The 18,946-nt window shown below is 38.2% G+C and overlaps 1 protein-coding gene across 2 annotated transcripts in view; it reads right to left on the bottom strand.

The window, feature by feature from the left end:
* ptpn20 (protein tyrosine phosphatase non-receptor type 20) overlaps positions 1-18,922 on the bottom strand; it is a 33,156-nt gene extending 14,234 nt beyond the window's left edge. For both annotated transcript variants that reach the window (XM_008429711.2, XM_008429712.1), the window contains exons 1-29: positions 18,640-18,922; positions 15,612-15,759; positions 15,276-15,439; positions 12,821-12,886; positions 12,548-12,727; positions 12,353-12,425; positions 11,898-11,978; positions 11,665-11,740; positions 10,458-10,611; positions 10,183-10,254; positions 9,807-9,981; positions 9,488-9,623; positions 9,041-9,179; positions 8,777-8,929; positions 8,501-8,686; positions 7,739-7,901; positions 7,348-7,603; positions 7,008-7,084; positions 6,481-6,558; positions 6,253-6,360; positions 5,296-5,412; positions 4,992-5,200; positions 4,219-4,320; positions 3,875-3,968; positions 3,345-3,430; positions 2,020-2,194; positions 1,437-1,648; positions 628-726; positions 28-536 (exon numbers count right to left, since the gene is read on the bottom strand). In XM_008429711.2, coding sequence (XP_008427933.1) covers positions 28-536; positions 628-726; positions 1,437-1,648; positions 2,020-2,194; positions 3,345-3,430; positions 3,875-3,968; positions 4,219-4,320; positions 4,992-5,200; positions 5,296-5,412; positions 6,253-6,360; positions 6,481-6,558; positions 7,008-7,084; positions 7,348-7,603; positions 7,739-7,901; positions 8,501-8,686; positions 8,777-8,929; positions 9,041-9,179; positions 9,488-9,623; positions 9,807-9,981; positions 10,183-10,254; positions 10,458-10,611; positions 11,665-11,740; positions 11,898-11,978; positions 12,353-12,425; positions 12,548-12,727; positions 12,821-12,886; positions 15,276-15,439; positions 15,612-15,735 — 4,064 coding nt within the window. In that variant the 5' untranslated portion in view covers positions 15,736-15,759; positions 18,640-18,922. The remainder of the gene's footprint in view (positions 1-27; positions 537-627; positions 727-1,436; positions 1,649-2,019; positions 2,195-3,344; positions 3,431-3,874; positions 3,969-4,218; positions 4,321-4,991; positions 5,201-5,295; positions 5,413-6,252; positions 6,361-6,480; positions 6,559-7,007; positions 7,085-7,347; positions 7,604-7,738; positions 7,902-8,500; positions 8,687-8,776; positions 8,930-9,040; positions 9,180-9,487; positions 9,624-9,806; positions 9,982-10,182; positions 10,255-10,457; positions 10,612-11,664; positions 11,741-11,897; positions 11,979-12,352; positions 12,426-12,547; positions 12,728-12,820; positions 12,887-15,275; positions 15,440-15,611; positions 15,760-18,639) is intronic.
* Positions 18,923-18,946: the final 24 nt, after the last annotated feature.

An 18,946-nucleotide genomic window follows, 5' to 3' on the forward strand; every position in this document is an offset into this window, starting at 1 on the left:
ATATAAAAACATTAATTGTTAGGGTACCTGGTATATACAGGCTTAGAGGCAGTTTTTGCATAAACATCCATAAGCATCAAAGCTGAGCTCAGTGTCGCTGAAGCTTCCTCTTCTTCTTCCGTTTTCCTCCTCTCAGCTTCTCCCTCCTCCTGTTCTTCCTGTTTCCCAGCAGCTGGTTGTGGCTCTGGTGGGATCGGTGGCGAGGCAGGCGGAGGTGAAGAAGGCGAGGTGGGTGACAGTGGTGAGACTGGTGATGGAGGAGATGTGGGTGATGTCGGGGAGGGAGGCGTTCGAGGAGGAGATGGGGGAGGAGGGAAGTCCTGCTCCATATCATTCTCCAGGCTCATTTCACTTTCTGAGGGTGGTAAAGTTGTGGGAGGATCTGGGATTTTCTCTGTGGTGTTCTTCAGACCCTCTTCCTGGTTGGGCTGCTCATGTATGTTGGCATCACTTGGAGATCTAAGGAGCTGGGTGTAGTCCTCTCCGAGCCAGATGTCAAGAGATCTGGATCGAATGCCACGTATGGAGGCAGGACTCTGCAGGGTTGGACAAACAGTTGGACCATTGCTATAAATTACTTTATGCGTTGCAACTGTTTTAGGCGTGAGATTTGAACTTTTATACTACCAGTGTGTTGTCATCTACTTCATAAAGTACTCCAGGAGGGGGCCGACAGATCACCAGGTGGACTTCAGATGGGGCTCCTCGCAGCAAGAACAAAACTCTCTGGAATGAAGAAGAAAAGGGTGATGGTCCCAAAAAAATAAAAAAAATCCTTAAGGGAGAACTGAATCAGTCAGACACAAAACCCAATTAATAATGTAAATATGAAATACTGTATGTAATCTTGTCAAATTGTTCTGTATATCCTTAGCCCAAGTTTACTGGGATTTTAAGTGAACAACAGTGTGGTGTGCATTTGTGTTTATCCCCTCATTTAAAATTCAAAACAAGCAATTCTCTTCAAAAAAGAGAATATTTAAAACCTGACTCTATACTAGAGGCTGCAAGCCTAGCTATAAAATGGTCCAGTCAAAGTCCACACCTAAATGTAACAATGTATCTGTGACAAGATTTCTAAATTGATCTTGCCTTTCACACTTCCAGCATTCATTTCTTAAAATCAAAATAAATGCTTTGGAGTTTGGGGTTATATGCATAATTTTTTTTATTTAAAGATTAAGGTTGTCAAAAAAAAATGTAAGAGCACACATTCTGTGACACAACTAACTTGATTATCATTGTTAATACATTAACAAATGGGTGAATCTGTGACCAACCGGGGTGTACAGAGAACAGGATCAGAGATCTCACTAATAACATATTATTGAGGCCAGAGAAAACACTGCTGTCATGCAACAAGTGCATTGATGTATTACATTTATAAACCATGAACACTATAGTCATGACAGTGTTTTAAAAGTGGAAACTCAAACCTGGTAGGAGAGATCTTTCACGTGTTCTCCGTTGACAGACAAAATGATGTCCCCCTCTCGCAGCTGGCCGCTTTCTTGAGCCGGCTGACCTGGGAACAGGCGCTTGATGCGGACCACGCTACCACGGTCTGCTCCCGAGCGCAGCTGTGAGATGTAGAAGCTGAAGCCAAGACCAGACAAGCTCTTTTTCAGAACCACTTCATGGGTATTTTCTGTGAAAGAGAGAAGACATAACCGAGGAAAAGAATGTGTGATTTGAAACAGTCTATCTGCAAATTTTTAAGTGTATTTTGCACGTTTTCTTTTAATAGTCCAACTAAGAAAACTGAGAGTTTATACAGACAGTGAACTGTTCCTTTACCCAGACTCAGACAGGAAATGGGCAGCTTCAAGGTTTCAGTGCATGCAATCTCAAGGGACTGAGGCAGCATCAGTTCTGGATGCCTCTGACAACTAGCACAATGTAGCTGTCAGATGAGTCACAGTCACCCCTGGGCCCTGTGTGTGTGTGCGTGTGTATGTGTGTGTAAGGTTTTTTTTTTTATCTGAGACGGTGCATTTGTCCCTTTCTCTTTTCTCTCACCATCCGTCACAAAGCTGTAGTCCTTGGCTCGACCACTCAAGGTTGTTTCCATGGAGACCTCTGTCCTGGGGGTCGACTGAGTGTATGACGGACTGTGAATCAGGGGGTAGCAGGGGGAGTCAGGTCTGTGCTCCAAGACAGCTGTAGCCTCCCTTTCCAGCAGCAGGTTCACCACCTTCAAGGAACAGATTGACACCTGTAAACTTCTTCATGTCTTTAAAATGCACCAGAAAACAATCAGCCTGAGCACAAACAGTAGGCGATTTGTAGTACAATATTTAAAACAAAAGTCAGTCTTTGAAATTAACAGATATTTTTGCCTATTTTCCTAATTAATTGCAGTTTTCTCCAGTCACTAAAGTTGTTTGAGCCTTGTGAAACAAATAATTGAAACACTTTTATTCCTATTTTTTGGTTTAACAATGGCTAAAGGGAGAAAACTGTGACATTTCCAATATTTATTCATATTAATAAATATAAATAAAGCAAGGGTTTTCTTGTCTTAGTCAAATTTCTCAGTGGAATGGAAATACATGTTTTTATATATATATATATATATATATATATATATATATATATATCAGTATGAATAGTTCTGGAACTATAAAAGAACAGAAAAAAGCTACTTAACGTCATTCAGTTGCCCCATCTAATGAATTCAGATGGGAGACAAATTGAAAACTGGTCTCCTCTAATTACTGTTCATAAAATTTTCTGCCATCATCAGCCAAATATTTGAAGAGCCACTTTGGAGAGTTAAAAAGCAACTCTGAAGCCTGTGTCAAGGTTTAAAAGAATAAGCATCCTAATGCTTTGCAGTTTTAAGGAAGATGAATTATCTATTTAAACCTCAAACTTCTGTCTTTCAGAGAATATTCTGGATTTGAACATGTTAGCATCTTTTCAAAGGTAATAATCTGCTTTTTAGGGGAAGACACGTGGAAGTTGCTGTTTTATATTGTTAGCTGCTCTAAATATCCAATGTTGCATCTGTCTCTAATGTAAATTATGAATTCCCATCCCATTAGCAGGAAGGCTTGAATAAACATTTATCACAGGCTATTCTTGTAGCTTTTTATGTTCTTATCCAAAAAGAGTTTGAAGAATCAGCAGAAACAAAAATTGGTACTGAAACGCAAAGCATGACGTTAAAAATCAGTCATAAAATTTGACTGCTTAAGCTCTAAAATGATTCATAACATAAACATATGAATTTAAGCTCTTCTTTCCTGGAAAACGTAACCAGTTAAGAACATCATCATGTTTACATTTTTCTTTTTAACATTTTTTACTGTGCTTGTATGTATATTTTTGTTTGTGAATACCTCCCCAGTCCTTTTCAGACACTCGACAGCCTGTTGGTGAGTCACTCCCCTCAGGTTGGTCCCATCAACCTCCAGCAGTCTGTCTCCTGCCGTGTGCACAAAAACAAACATCATTACAATTAGCAGTGTCAATGTGTAGATGGTTTGCATCTGTGTCAACAAACACAGATTGTTTCTTGTCCAATTTTAACCTCTTGAATGTGCAAAATAAGTTATACACACAGAATTATGGGGAAATTTGTGTTTGTTAAAGGACAGCAATCAATATTTATACCTAAGGAAATGCACATAGAAGTAGGAAGCATTAGGGTAGTTAGTCGCTGATTTCGTATAAATCACAAAAACATTCCAGTCACTTATTTCCTATTCTAAACCTTAAAGCTAATTTTTAAAAACAAGCTATCAAAACTGACATGAGTGATAATTCACAACTCAGAGTTGAAAAAAAAGTGCATTTTAAACGTGATCTATTTAAATCTTTTGTTTCACAATTTTATTTCACTGTTTAACATTAAAGATTAAAGGAATACCAATCTGAATGCGTCCGTCTTGCTCAGCAGCTCCTCCTGGCACCAAACTCTTAATATAAATGCCTCCAAAATGCACATTTGTGTTTATTCCACCCTTTTTGGAGCAGAGGGAAAAAAAGATGTAATTATTCAATGTCACGGGCCTGAACTGAGCCTAACCATCCAAACTCAATAAGCATGTAGGCGTTAGGGATCTTGCATTGTTGCAACATATTTAGGTTATTCCCTTTAAGTCTTTCCAGTTATCTTTCTAGTTTGAAGAACATTTGTCTTCTTAAACCTTCTCCAAAATAGTTAAGACAATAAAATCAAAACAGATTAAAAGCAGAAAAGAGGTCACTCACAGTGACACTTATTCCAAGGCTCCCACCACTTTTCTTTATGTCTATAGTAAAACGATCTCCTGTTTTAAGGCTTAAGATGGACGGAGACCTTGGAGACGCGTCCTAAAGGGGAAGCAGAAAAGAAAAACAGTTTCTAAGAAAAACAAAAACAAGACTGCCCACTTTTTGTCTGCAAGGTAAACAGTAGGGGAAAAAAAAAGAAAGACCCAAAACATTATGATCAAATAAGAATTTATATAATTGACTGGAACCCCTCAATTTTACAATTTTCAATTAACATACAAACTGTTTTCTTATTTTCTTTTATCTGTTTTGAAACGACATTTGTTATGAAGCTGAGCTCCATTCAATTCAGTTTATTTCTATTTAGTTCAGTTAGTTTTAGTTTGACTAGGTTCAATTTAATCCATCAAATTCAAATGACTACAAAGGCCATTTTTAGGTACTTTACAAACAGTACAATTCAATATAATACGCTCATATTGCACAATATAGAGTATAAATAAAGTCTGTAGCTTATTTAACACTAAGTAGCAAACAATTATCTGTTAAAGGAAGGCCATTTAAAGTGCATTGCATCATTGACTTTCTCCCAATCCTTTCTCCCAATCAAGCATGTTTACTCAAGTATTGTTTCTGAAACCAGAGGATGACGCGGAGCTTCATCCAATTATAAGGAGCACCTAATCAGTTTAGCACTAGAAGCTGTCTGACCTGTTAAACATCTTCCATGGAAACAAAGTCGATTGCCCCTGCGAAACAATGCCTCCTACCTGAGCGTCGTGTATTCGGACAACAGGAATGTGGAGCTTCCTGTTATGCTTCGGAGTGGCCATGCTGGACAAGATGATGGCCTCCTCCAGCTCCTCCACAGGGGGGCGAAACTCTGTGCCACTCAGGGTGGTCTGTGACCCAAAACTCCTCTCTAATGACAAACCTAGAGTGCTCTGACTCAGGGAGCCCTGTCTGTCCTTTAGTGAGTCTGCAAGGAAAGCAGCCAAGAGAGATTACAACCCTTAACCCTGAAGTGGCCGTACTATGGAGATTACAGAGAAGACACAGCAGAGTAACTCTTACGTTTAGGCTGTGAAACGATGAGCTCTACTTCATCAGGACTGTTCTGAAGGATGGCAGCAGCGTCGCTGAATGTGACTCCTTCTAAACTGGTCTTGTTAAGAGAAATGAGACGACCACCTAGAAAAGTAGCATAGATACTGGTGAAAAGTTGAGATGTTTATCACACTGCATCTTCGATTTTTTTGTAGTCTTACACACAGTGCTGTGAAAAATTATTTGTTCCCTTTCAGATTTGTTCTGTTTTTGCCTTTTTTTTGTCACAGTTAAAGGTTAGAATGTGTTTAGAAAAAAAGTATATAAAAGAAAAATTCAGTTTTCCAGCTTTGACTTAACATTGCATCATTGACTTTCTCCCAATCCTTTTTTCCAATCAAATCTAGTTCTGGTTCTTCATGAACTGGATGGCTAGACACAATTGAAGGAGCTAAAAATTCTGTTCTAAATTTTGAAGAAATGTGTCAATCATGATTGGTTTATGCATCATAAATCAGCAAGTTCACCTCTGAGAAACACAAAAATGCCTTGATGGAGCCTAGTCAAAGTCTGGGCTCTGTTCTGAATGACAAGAAAGGCTGTTAATGCTGAAAATCTGCTCAGAAATTCTGCAAACAGTATTAGGCCAAACTTTCTCTAATGTAATATAAATGACTTTTAATCAGTTATCCAAATATTTGATGGTGGTTGTTGCTGCCAAATGTGGCAGAACCAGCTGTTGGGTTTGTGGAGCTTTTTTCACAATTGGTTTGAATATATTATTTTTTTTAGTGGGCCTTTCTTTCTCTGACTTTTTGAAATTTACTCAGCTTATCTTTGTCTCACATTAAAATCAGCAAAAGGATCTATAACAATCAAGTGTGACAGAACCCCCCCCCCCTGAGAAATAAGCATCAGGGGCAAAACATTTTTCAGGGTTTGTTTATTTGAAAAGTAAATCAAATGTTTCTCATTCCACCTTACCAGGTTTGATTCGTCCATCTTTGTCTGCAGGGCCATCAGGCACAATGGAAGCAATGAATATCCCCAGGTCAAGTTTTCCCGTGTTGTCCTCTCCTACTATCACAAAGCCTGAAAAAAACATGGCAAGAAGAAAAATATTACCTGCTTAGGAATAAACTGCAAGAAACACAACCACTGCAATCTTTTCATTTTTTTTTAAATATTCAAGTGTGTTTAAGAAATACTCACCAAAACCCAGTTTGGGATCTTTCTTCAGTATCACACAAACTATCTCTCTCTCAGGTGGTGTCCGTGTTGGAGTATCAACTAGTAGAAAAACGTATTTACTTATAAATACACTTTCTGTAAATTGGATTGTTTGTTCTAAAAAAACAAGGATTGAGAGGATCCTTTAACACAATAAAAATGAAAAAAAAATGTTTATCCTAATGGAGATGACCAGTTCAGGCTGAGTCTCCTACATGAGAAGTAGATGTGTTTTAGCAGAATTATGGATTCTTCTTTTGAGAGATTTGTCTTCCCGATGTCTGTGTTGGAACCCTACAACATTCCCATAGTTAATTAAGACCAATAATAAGGACAGAGCCAATTATCACCAAAACAGGAAAAAAAAAGTGATTGCTGTGTTGATTTCTAACTGTAAACTAAAGCTAAGCAAGCAAACTTCATTACAAAGCTTGACTTGACAGACGTTTGTACTTTGGTTGTTAAATCTGTGCAACTGTATGTGTGGAAAAAAGGTTCATTATTGTCACCTCTTAGAGAAGAAGAGGCGTCAGAGTCCTGCTTTTGTAGAGAGACGCTGGACAGCCGTCTGGGAATCCCTGGAGAGCTACAACATATGTGTGTATATCTATTTATATCACAACAACGCCAGTGACCAAAGAGACAGTTCTTGTTATCATCATCATCATCATCATCATCATCATCATCATCATCATCATCATCATCATCATCATCATCATCATCATCATCATCATCATCATCATCATCATNATCATCATCATCATCATCATCATCATCATCATCATCATCATCATCATCATCATCATCATCATCATCATCATCATCATCATCATCATCATCATCATTTACCTCCAAGACTGTCGCTCTTTCCCATCCCTGAGGTCTCCCATTCCAGGCAATTCCTTGTTCAGATCTCTGCCCATCTCTCTCCTCATTTCTCTCTGCTGGCGCAGTCGAGCTTCCAGCTTGGCAGTGAGATCGTCACAGGACTTGGAGAGGGAGTCGGCCTGGCCAGATGTCAAACCTACATGGTTCAGCATGCCCTCTGAGCAAGATATCCGCTTCAGGCTCATGTTACGGGCCCGGTAGGCAGATATGTTTTCATCTGAAGAACGAGAGAGGAATTGTTTTTATTTTTGTCTTTGTTGTGACATTCCTGTTCAGTTGTTTTTTGTGTGTGTGTGTAATAACAGTGGAAAGTACGGTAATATATTTGGCGAAATAACTAAAGCCGTCCCACCAGGTATCATTGTGTGGTTGAGCTGTCGAGACGTCATCTCGCTGTGAAATTTGTGCTGTGCTGAGCAGAGGTTCAGGAGATACTGTGCAATTTTAGAGGTTTCTGTTACAAAGATGTGCTTTTTACCGCTGGGTCCACCGCACTCTATGATCAGCTTACGACGCTGAAACACAAACACAGGTCAGGGTCATGACTACGAACTGTAAATCTACATTTCTTTTGTAACACTATAAGTGAAGATTAAAATGTAACAAAATTAGGAAGTATTGCAAAAATTCTCAAACATTACTTGATACACCAACAGAGACTTTATGAACAATAGGATGAATAAAAAATATGGTTGAAGGAAAGCTGCTACTCACAGTCAACCTACATTGAAATTCAGATGCAATAACACTTTATTGATCCCAAAGGGAAACTTAATTTTGTTGAAACTCGTATTAATTCAAATTCTTCAAAGAGTTATTGTAGCTAGTGATGGCTGTCAGCATGGAAGATCTCTTGTAGCGGTTTGTATTACAGCAAAACACAACTGGTGACACATTGGCAGTGATTAAAATCACCATATATTGCCACAAATGCAGATTTGCCTGAGCATGAAATGTACTACAGAGTCCCATTTTCAGTTCACCACATGCAAACATGTTGAAGAAGACATAATTTTGTTGCAAAACTAAAAAAAAAAAAAAAAAAATTCCTTTGCAACATTTTCTAGAAACAGCTTGAAACAAAACTTAAGTGGAATGTCACTTATTATTTTACCCCAGTGGATATAGAGTCTGTCTCCCTCCACAGAAAGCGCCTGGTGACAGTTCGCAGGTGGTTCTTTGTCTCATAGACGATGATTCCTTTGGCGCACACTCCCAGAACTAATTCTCCTATCAATGGTCTTTTCTCTCTTCCTACGCGGTGGAACATCACTCCATACTCCGGCAACTGTTGGACAATCTGAGGGGGGATTATTATGAAAGAAAGTTCACACAATCACCTTTCAAATTAGCACATCATAAGAGAAAGGTAAGGGAAGGGTGCATTTGCCTTTAGGTACTCTGTTTCTGCCTCCTCGGGCAGCAAATGAGCATGACTTGCATGTAGTCTCGGCAACTCCTCTCTGATGATGGGTACAGCGAGCTTCTCCAGCATTCTCTTGGATACATAATGCTCAGGTTGATAATAGTCTTTGCCATACAACTAGACAGACACACACACAAAAAAAAACACACACTATTGGTCACACTCTGACTCATAACGTAGGAGTTTAAAGGTACAATATTTCATTATTTTTCTGCGTCTCCTCTGTACCTCTGCCATATAATCACCAAACTCAGCCTGCAGAGCGAGAGCAGCCAGGAACAAGCCTGTCTCCTCGTTACAGTAAAGCCTGTCCTCCAGGATATCTTTACGCAGCTGTAAGTAATACTGGTGCCGAGTCAGTCTGTGCCTAGACAGTGAAGGAGCAATTGATGTCACATCTCAGATATATATTGATGAATAAATACAGCATGGAATAAAGGATAAGAAACTATGAGTTTAGGGAACTGAGTTTAAACTTTGAATGAATGTCCTATTAAATGATGTCAAAAAAACTGCACATTTTACAGTGTGAAAGTGTTCCTTCGCAATTGTTCAGCTGTTTTTCTTTTCACTGACATTTAATGCCATTGAAGCAACACTACTCAAAAGAAAATAATGCAGAAAATAGGCATCGACTCTACGCAAAAGCATTGAACTTGAAAAAGCTGCACTTACAGAATGAAGGCAATATCATCGACAAAAAATTTGACTCGAAGAAACACCAAGAAGGAAGATATCTGCCCTTTTTTCCAGCTGTCAGGTGCAACTTTGGAGATTTTTGTCTCGTGATCCAAAAAGAAATATTCATCGTCTGCAAAACAGAACAACGGCAACAAAAACGATCAAACCCTTTCTTTGTCTCTCTGCAACTGCCGTGGTAATTTCTACGACACAAAAGTTAAATTAGAATCATGTTTATGACATTTTAAATATAATTTCTGATCTGGTCACGTGCATACAGACAGATTAGGTCCAATTTGACATGTCCTCTTACCATCTAGGAAGGAAAGACCAAAGTAAAAGTGCTCCACCAAGTTTGCGTGAGCCACCACCATGTCAAACACATCTCTTGCCCTGGATTTAATGTCACAGCGAACAACCACGTACTGTCCGTTAGGCAGCACTACAGTCACTTCTCGCTGAGAGGAACTTGAATGGCCCTTTTTGGACTGTGGTGTGCAAACACAGAGAAATGCATGCACATAGAAAAAACAACAACAGACACACTGAGAAGGTTGTAACAAGCGTGCAACTAAGCATGTAGACAGGTCAACGTGCGAGAACAACAACTCAAAAAGTGCGGAAGAACATACAAATACACAGATAAGGGGCAGATAGAGAAACAGGAGGACTTGAAATCAATCATTTACCACGATAGATCCTGGAAGCTCAAGAAGAATTTGCTGATCATCTCGCATTCTTACAAACTCTGGACCCAATGCCTGAAATATACAGCATATAATTAAAAACCTTACAGAATATTAAACCTATTTTATGCTGTTTTACTTAACTCTCTGTTGCTAAATTAAATTTTTCCCACTGTTAACAAGTTTGATCTTAAAAAGGGTCATATTCTCTTGCATATTTTGGTCCCGCAAAACATTTTAAGTCTGTTTATCACAACAAAAAAAGCTCCTGTTCTTACCTTGGCTTTTCTCTGGCTCAGGCTGAGTGAGGATTCGCTGAAGGTAATGGAAGGACTGTGAGATCTGCCTGATGCCTTTGGAGAGAAATCGTGGTGGGGGCTCCTACCAATCCAGCTGCAGTTGCTGTCCCTGCGGCGTACCCTCCGAGGGAGCCTGACGGGACAGAGGCAGGGTAGGAAGGACAGAATGAGTAATCGTTGTGTGGACGAGCTGAAAAGTCAAACAACAGCAGTGAGAGTCATGTCCCTCCAAAGTCAGCGCAGATGAAGAGAGAGACAAAACGAGGAGGGGGAAAATTTACTTGCATTTCTCTCTGGAAAATGACTTTCACTCGTCCTTTTTGTCAATACTACATTATCTTCAAATTTTGAAGGAACATTTTAATATTCATTGCTCTTTTGGGGTTGGGGTGGGTGGGTATTTAAATCAATATACTTCCAACTTCAAATGATTTTCTAAAAAATAAAAAAAAAGATACAAAAGTTTATACATTTCCACTAATAATTGATTAAATATTCCTAATTGTCCCTTGACTGTATGCTTTTTGTAGCCACCAACAAGCTTCTGACATAATTCGGCTGTTGTTGTACTGCTAGGCCTCCTTTAAAGTTGTTTGTTTTCTTTGAGCATTCTCCAAAATTTTTCAATATGAGATGGGGGCTTTGGAAATGTCATAATCTTAATCTTAGTTCACTTCATCGTTTTTTTTTGTTTTTTATAGACGTACATGGTGGTGGTAGCTTAACAAGTCAATTGGTTATAGCTTATGAGTAAATCTGACTCACAAAAACCTTAAAAATGTTCCAACCTTAACTTTGATGAAAATGTCTTACTATTCAGGAATTAGTCATAAGTCTTACTAGAATTATGCCAGAAGCTGTGCGGCCTTTGCAAAGAAACATTTAACCAAATATTTTTTGGCATGCCGTTAAGATTTGAAAAGTTTGAAAATAACTTCCAACTTGTGAATGAAAAGCTTGTATTTAAAAAAAATACAAGTGAATGGTTGTGTTATTTTATGCAAGAAAATAAAAAGAGTGGAGTAAAACCTATAAAGTCTCAAACAAATATGACATTCATGATCACGATGAGTGTATTTAAACTTCTGACACAAGCAGTAAGTATGCACCGCTTACACAGAGATAATGAAAATAGTAGAAACCCTCTGCCTCCCAGTGAAGATGTGCTGATGCGCATAATACATGCCTGTCTAAAGAAGACTGGTACAACAGCGTGGGTGAGCTTCTTGGTCTTTGCCTCCAAGGTCTTTGAGGTAAACTCCCTAAACCGGAAAAATTAAACAAATTCCTTCTATACATTTTACTTTATGTCATGTAAAGAAAACAACAACTGTGAAATTCTGAGATAAGCAAGTATAAGACAATAACTTAGAAACAATAAAGAACAGCTCTAAAGCATAGTTTGTGTCGTGTGTTTACCTGACTTTGAGTCAGAGTCCGTTGAGTACCTCCGCCCTTCAGCGCTTCCTTCACTGAAGTCTGATAATGGCCCTCTCTTCCCTGTCAGGCAGGTAGGAGATGAAAGATGACAGCGACGTTTGATTTTTGTCAGCCTCCGAGCTCCTCTAAGACACTTATGTGTATGAATGCAACTGAAGGATGATGAAGGTTTATTCTGGAGCATCCTGCATGCTCTGTATCTGATTACTGGCTCCAACTGGAGTCTAATCCCAGGCTTGCTTGAGGTTAAGATCTTAATCCTGTTGACCTCTGTTCTATCTTGAGTCAAAATGTAACTGTAAGGTAATTTCTAGGATAATACACATGCGTGAGTTAAAGTTTTATGCAGTTCAAGGCACAACTAAATAACTTTTATCGTTTTAACTGCATACAAGAGAAGATTATTTGTCAGAAGCTAAAAAAGGCGTACTCACTGTGAAGTCTCTCCCTGATCATCTGGCTCCTGCCGCTCAGAGGAATGTTGCTGTCTGGCAGAGAACCATCCACCTAAAAATGAAGGAAAGCCGCCATGCCATTTCATTTTTGACACATAACGCATAACACTGGTTATAGAGAAGGTGCAAAGCCAGAAAGGAAGAACATGCAGTCCTCAGATATCTACGACTCACTGATTCGTGAAAAACCTCCTCAACGAGCTGTCGAACAACTTTGGTGGGCGGCAACAGGTTGGAGGCCTTGTGCTGGGATTCGCAGGCCTCCAGAATTGAAGTGAGGTTTACCCTGCGGTGGGCCAGGTCCTCACACATGCTGAGGAGGATGCTGTTGAGATGGTCACTCAACTGAACTGGCTGAAAAGGTTTTAAAATATCATCACAAATGGCTAAACCAGTGGACTGTAAAACCAGGAAAAAAAGGAAAAGTTTTGTTTCAGGGACTCCTACCTGATTTTGAGGTAGCTGAAAATCAACCGACCAGTAGAGAGTCATTCCCAGCGAATATACCAACATCTGTGTAGCAAAGTATATTTGTTGAGAAACAACACAGCATCTTTAAGACAGAGATAGCTGGCTCTAAAAAATATATGTTAACTTTTATAAAGAATCTGTAGCTATTAAATTTGACATTTAATATACTTTTAACTGTTTTTCTAAGTGGACTTTCAAAATGTCCTCAGAACCACCAGTGTGTTCAAAATAGTTATTTCTTCCTTATTTATCACTGATTATAAAACATGACTTGCAATGATTTCTCCTCTGGACATACATCTTTTCAAGAAGCTGAGGTCAGACGGTCAGACTGAATATCACAACTCAAGAAGAAAACTTGTCCAATCGGGTCAGAGAGAACAAATCAAACTTTTGAGATCTGTTTGTAATTAATCTCTCCTTTAAGAATCCTTTGAGCTGATCTTAACTTATTACCGAGAGGAGTTTCCGATTGTCATGTTAATAAATTATGTTTTTTTTTTGTGGTCATTCAGGTACTGAAGGCTAAATGCAGTTTGTGTTGTGGATTTTAGGGCCATTGTCCACTTTTTCTTCTGTTTTCACTCATCTGTCTCAGAGAATAGACTTTAACACACTTTTGTTAGCTTATAAATCACGGAACGACTTAACACCAAAATAATTTAAGACCTGTTGTCATTGTGTCAACCTTCCAGACCTTCCAGGTCTTCTGCTCCTGGTCTAGATTGTTTATAGCTGACTTTCATTAATAATAACTGAGACATCATCAACTGGCTTTTTGCCCCTTTATTTTGCCACTGCATTGTAATGTTTCTTTCTTGTCTGTTGTATGTTTTCATAATGTAAAACACTTTGAATTGCCTAGCATCAAATATGTGCTAGCCTTGCCTTGCTAGCTTTCTAGCTTTCAGTAAGACTCATTCTATTTTAAAACTATTGTTCCTCAGATGCCTACAGAATCAACAGGATGATACATTTTGCCAAAGGAAACTCTTATCCACACAGATGATGACCAGGGACTTTTAAACAGCTGTATAATGATTTGCTATGTTTTTATCGGCTGGTTTGTTTAACCACACAACTGCAAATAGCCTAGGAATGTCCAGCCATCATATTGTTAAGGACATAGACAAGTTCCGTATCCCAAAATTGAAAATGTTTATGTGTGAAATTTGTGCTTCTACTTCAAAGAAAAGAAAAGAACTTGTGAAGATGCTGACATAAGTTGGTAAGAAAAACTCAGTCAGACAGAAAGATCCCATTACTCGAAAACAACATAAAGTCTAAGGGAGAAAAACATTCATTTTTGATTAATTTAGACAAAGCCCAGTTTTGCATTTTTGGCCATATTATTGATACACTTGGAGAAAAGTGGGGGAAATTTGCAAGCCTGAAAACACCATGCAAATCATGAGGCATGGGCGCGCCAGTATTAAGTTGTGGGGCTGTTTTGCTGCAGAAGAAACTGAAATGACATTATGAAGAAATATTTAAGCAACATGAAGACATCAGCAGTGAAATTAAAAAATTGGGTGCAAATGGGTCTTCTAAAAGGATAATGCAAAAAGCATACAGCTAACGTGGTTACAAAGTGAATTAAGGGTTACAAAGTCAATGTTTTGGAGAAACCATCACCAAGCAAAGCCCTGATTCAGCGCAATAAAAGGTTTCTAGGCAGAACTTGAGCAAAGTGGCCTAAAATCTTGACTAACTCACACCAGTTTAGTCAAAATTCTAACAAACTTCTGCAAAAATCATGCAAAACGTCTGATCAACATCTTACGCGTTTATAAGAAATGTATGTAAACTACTGAATGTAAGAAAAGTGAAAAGTATTTCCTAAAAAATTATATGACAAATTATTATTTCATTTAGGAAACAAAAATAACTTTGGTAACCAAAACTAACCCAAAGCACAAAAAATATTTCTGATTTTACTGGAAAGAAAAGAAGATATGTTCTTCTTTAATGCAGTGTATGATTACTGCATGTATCAGCTGTGTCTTTGAAGTCATTTTGTAAGTTCTTGTGATTTTTTTGTGTGAATATAATGTATTTAAATTGTTTTAAAATAAATGTATTTTTAATTTTATTAAATAATTTACTATACATCCAAATCCACAATTTAAAAAAATTATGTTGCCTATATCAGCCACTAGGCGGCGTATTTACTCCTTAGTTGACCTTCAGTTTCTCGTGTCCTGAAATTTTGCATTCTCAGGAAAACCACATCTGCTTATGAGAGCCCTGACTTGGTAATCAGTTCTGTCAGTTGTAAGGTGAAAAGGTCCTGATATGAAAATAAAGATAAAAAAAACAAGCAACAACAACAACAAAACAGCAACTGCTACATAGCTGCTGCTTCTACCACAAAGGTCTTTTAATCTTTTAAACGAGGTGGTAAGACAGGGATTAGGACCCAAGCACTGACCCTATCAGTGGCAGGTTTGGTTGAGCCGGCACGGTCCTGCAGCATCTCGGGAGCAGCAAATGCAGATACCTCATCTGATAGGCCACAGTTCTTAAAAGCTAAGGTGCCAGTGGCTGACAGCAGCAAGGAGGTGGGGCTGATGATGCTGCACATGTTGTTGTGACCTGAAAAAGATGAGAAGTCCAGGAAAATAGCATGCACAAAGATGTCATTCCACAAGTGACTGTGGGTCAAACTGACTTCCAAACAACACTGGAACGACAACGAGGTGTGGTCACAGCAAAGAAGCGCGTTATGTGAGCCAGTAACGAGGAGAGGCTATCTGAAACGCTTTACCCTTATAAGAGACATCCATTAAACACTCTGCAGCGCCCAGCAGCAGGGACCAGATCTCCTCCTCCAGCAGAGGTCCCCCCCGAGCCTCCAGCACCTCAGCTAATGTAACAAATGTGCTGCTCATTCTGGCCACATTCCACACACACACCTGGAAACACAAAGAGCACAAATAAAACACGAAAAGCTGAGACGTCATTCTTAAAATATATACCTGTAAATCATATCGATGTTTTGTAACGTTAAATGTAAATGGAGCTAAATACAAAAAAAAAAATGAAGAAACACCCCAGATTGGAAAAGCACTGGAATGATTATCAGGTTTTCAGCAAATACGTTAATTGAAGCTAAGTGACGCAGTAAACATGCATGTTGTAAAACCCCCACAGATCATTAGTTTTTATTAAGATGCACTACAGCAGAAGCTAAGATTACTGTTCTGACATTGTAAGGAGAGAATCCTTAGAAATAAGATAAGAATAACAAAGACTCTGTTGGTAAACACATATGCTGGATTTTCCATGGATCTCAGCACTTTAATTAAATTAGACTAATCAATTACTGAGGTAGGTCTTTTCAAGAAGCATTCAGCTGTCATGTTTGCTCCATCAAATCTTCTTTTTTTTAGTTATTTTCACTGAGTTTATCTACATCTTTCATTGCGATAATACAATTGTTGGTCTGCTTTTAATGTAACAAAGCAACTCAATTACTTTAGGCCTCAATTAATCCCTCTCTTTAAAATGAACTTGTCCTTGGCTTACAAGATTAAATGTGTGGCAGAATAAAACAAACACACTTATCACTAATTACATTGTAATGCTAAGAGTCACAATGTGTTTAATTGAAATCCTACGTTTTAGTGCTGCTGAGTACATTGTTATTATAACATTTACCAAAATCTCCTGTAAGAAGCACTAAGGGCAGCCAGTGTTGTACCACTGTTTTACAGCCATAGTTTGGCTCTAAACCATGTCATTGTAGCTCTGACTGTTAAGAGTAGTCAAAGAAGAAAATAGGAGGTTCACACAGTCATTAGTGAATTTTTGAGGATATAACTTTTAAGGAATGCAACAAGCAAACAAAACGTGTACTAGATTTACTAGCTGATCTTCAAAACAAGTTCTGAAAACTTGTTTTGCACTTAACTTTGTACCAACCAGTAGAGCTGCACAATATACACTGCTCAAAAAAATAAAGGGAACACTTAAACAACACAATATAACTCCAAGTAAATCAAACTTCTGTGAAATCAAACTGTCCACTTAGGAAGCAACACTGATTGACAACGGGGATCCTCGTCGGGTCAATCAGTGTTGCTTCCTACAGTTTGATTTCACAGAAGTTTGATTTACTTGGAGGTATATTGTGTTGTTTAAGTGTTCCCTTTATTTTTTTGAGCAGTATATATCAAATCAAAGTTGCCTTCTTATCATCAGTATGTGCAAAACTGCAACAGCAAAGGATTGTTTGGATGCTATCTTTAATAACAATTTAAATTTCAAGGGTCTTGCATTCACACTTTGTGTGCCAGTAATATATTTGGCCAGCTGGATCCACTTTCCCCACTCTCAATCTCCTCACCTCATACGTTGGTGATGGAAAATACGGAAGAGCAGGGAGACTTGATCTTAACTGAAACTGAAATTTCCATTACAACATTCAAAAATGACACTGTTGGTAGGGCTTTGTTTAGCCCTACCAACCGGCATTAAAATTGAATTTGAAAGCATTAATATAACAAGGAAAAAATGAGAACATTTAGAACTAGAATTAGTATTTAACTAGATTATCTATTAGTATCTAACTAGAATTTTGTATTGGAACTGGTCAGGGATTATATTGTATCCAATTGATTTTATTATGTCATTCTAAATTAGAGAAGTAGAGATGCAACTATAAGGCCGATACCAAGTTCTCTCTTTCTATTACATCTGGAAGTTTGAGATTTTGATTAATTCCTTTTAAAGAAAAAAGCGTGACACAAAAGATAAATAAAAACCCTGCTTGTATTAGGTGCATAGTTTTGGATCAAGGGGTCAGAAGAAATTTTATTTAGCTCAAACAAAAAAACTTAATCAAATCCCATTTTGCTGGTTTGCTGATTTATAGACTGCTAACAATTGAAGCTATTCAATTTTACACACTTACACACACTCAGATAAAAGGTCAGAGCTGATGAAAGAAAAACAGGCTGGCGGATTGTGTTTACTGGCCTGTTGATTGCTGCATCTCCATATCTGTACACCTGAATATGAATTAGGCTGGTTTCTCTTGTAAACAACCTGAAGATAGTATTTTTTATATATATATATAAACAAACTGAGTAGAACTGAATAGGACTGAACTGCATCAAACTGAACTGAACAGAGTTGAATTAAACTAAACTGAACTGAAACAAATCATATTAAAGTTTATTTTCTTCTTTGTTTAATCTCAAAATCTGCGATTCATTTTCTGTTCATGTATCTCTATTTCTCAAGACCTAGATCATATAATCAGACATATCTGAAGTCATCTCCATGTGTCTGGGAAACATTTTTGTGGCAACTGCAACAATGTTTCTTTTATAAGCTGTTTACCACAACTAGCTCAGTCATTTCTGTAGTTCCAAACCTGTCTATCACAAAAACTCTCGGTGAATGTCTGATAAATGAAATAGGAAACGCACGCTAACACAGACCAGCATAATACGATGAGGTACATAGAAGAGCTAAAATGTGCTTAGAGTAAATTAGGCCAACATGCCTCCTTGGGATCGAGTTCTCCTGAAACTCCATGTTACAAGTTACTTATGGGATGAATCACATGAGCATCTAGACTGTTTATCTTTTGCTCTGATAAGCACTAACATAAAGGCTGTACTATGCAGTGTCAACACTGGGTGTCTCGTTCTGTCTCAAATCTCCATTAACCAACAGATCACCATTATAAAACTGTAAATAGACCAATTGCAGTTGTGCAAATTGCCAGAAAACACACTGAAACGAAGGTGACACAGAATAAACACAAAAAACAAAACAAAAATTACCTGGCAGCATATGTAACCAGTTTCTGATCCTGTGTAGATTATTTATCTTCAGTGCTCCCACCACAGATCCAAAGCAATCTCTGCGATCATCGCAATGCCGCTGTGATGTCCTCCCAGTAAAGGCTGCTCGATCCTGGCAGGTGATTCATCAATGACATTAACTATACATGGAGCCTGAATCGTTCGCTCTCTACACCCCAAGCAGATCTTCTGCCGAAGAAATCAAACTTTTTCTCTCTCCCCCCCCTCTCTCTTTCTTTCTCTTTTTTTTTTTTTTTTTTTTTACAGCAATTGCCTCTATTCTTAG

This window comes from Poecilia reticulata, linkage group LG15 (genome assembly GCF_000633615.1).
Source record: "Poecilia reticulata strain Guanapo linkage group LG15, Guppy_female_1.0+MT, whole genome shotgun sequence".
Taxonomy (NCBI): Eukaryota; Metazoa; Chordata; class Actinopteri; order Cyprinodontiformes; family Poeciliidae; genus Poecilia; species Poecilia reticulata.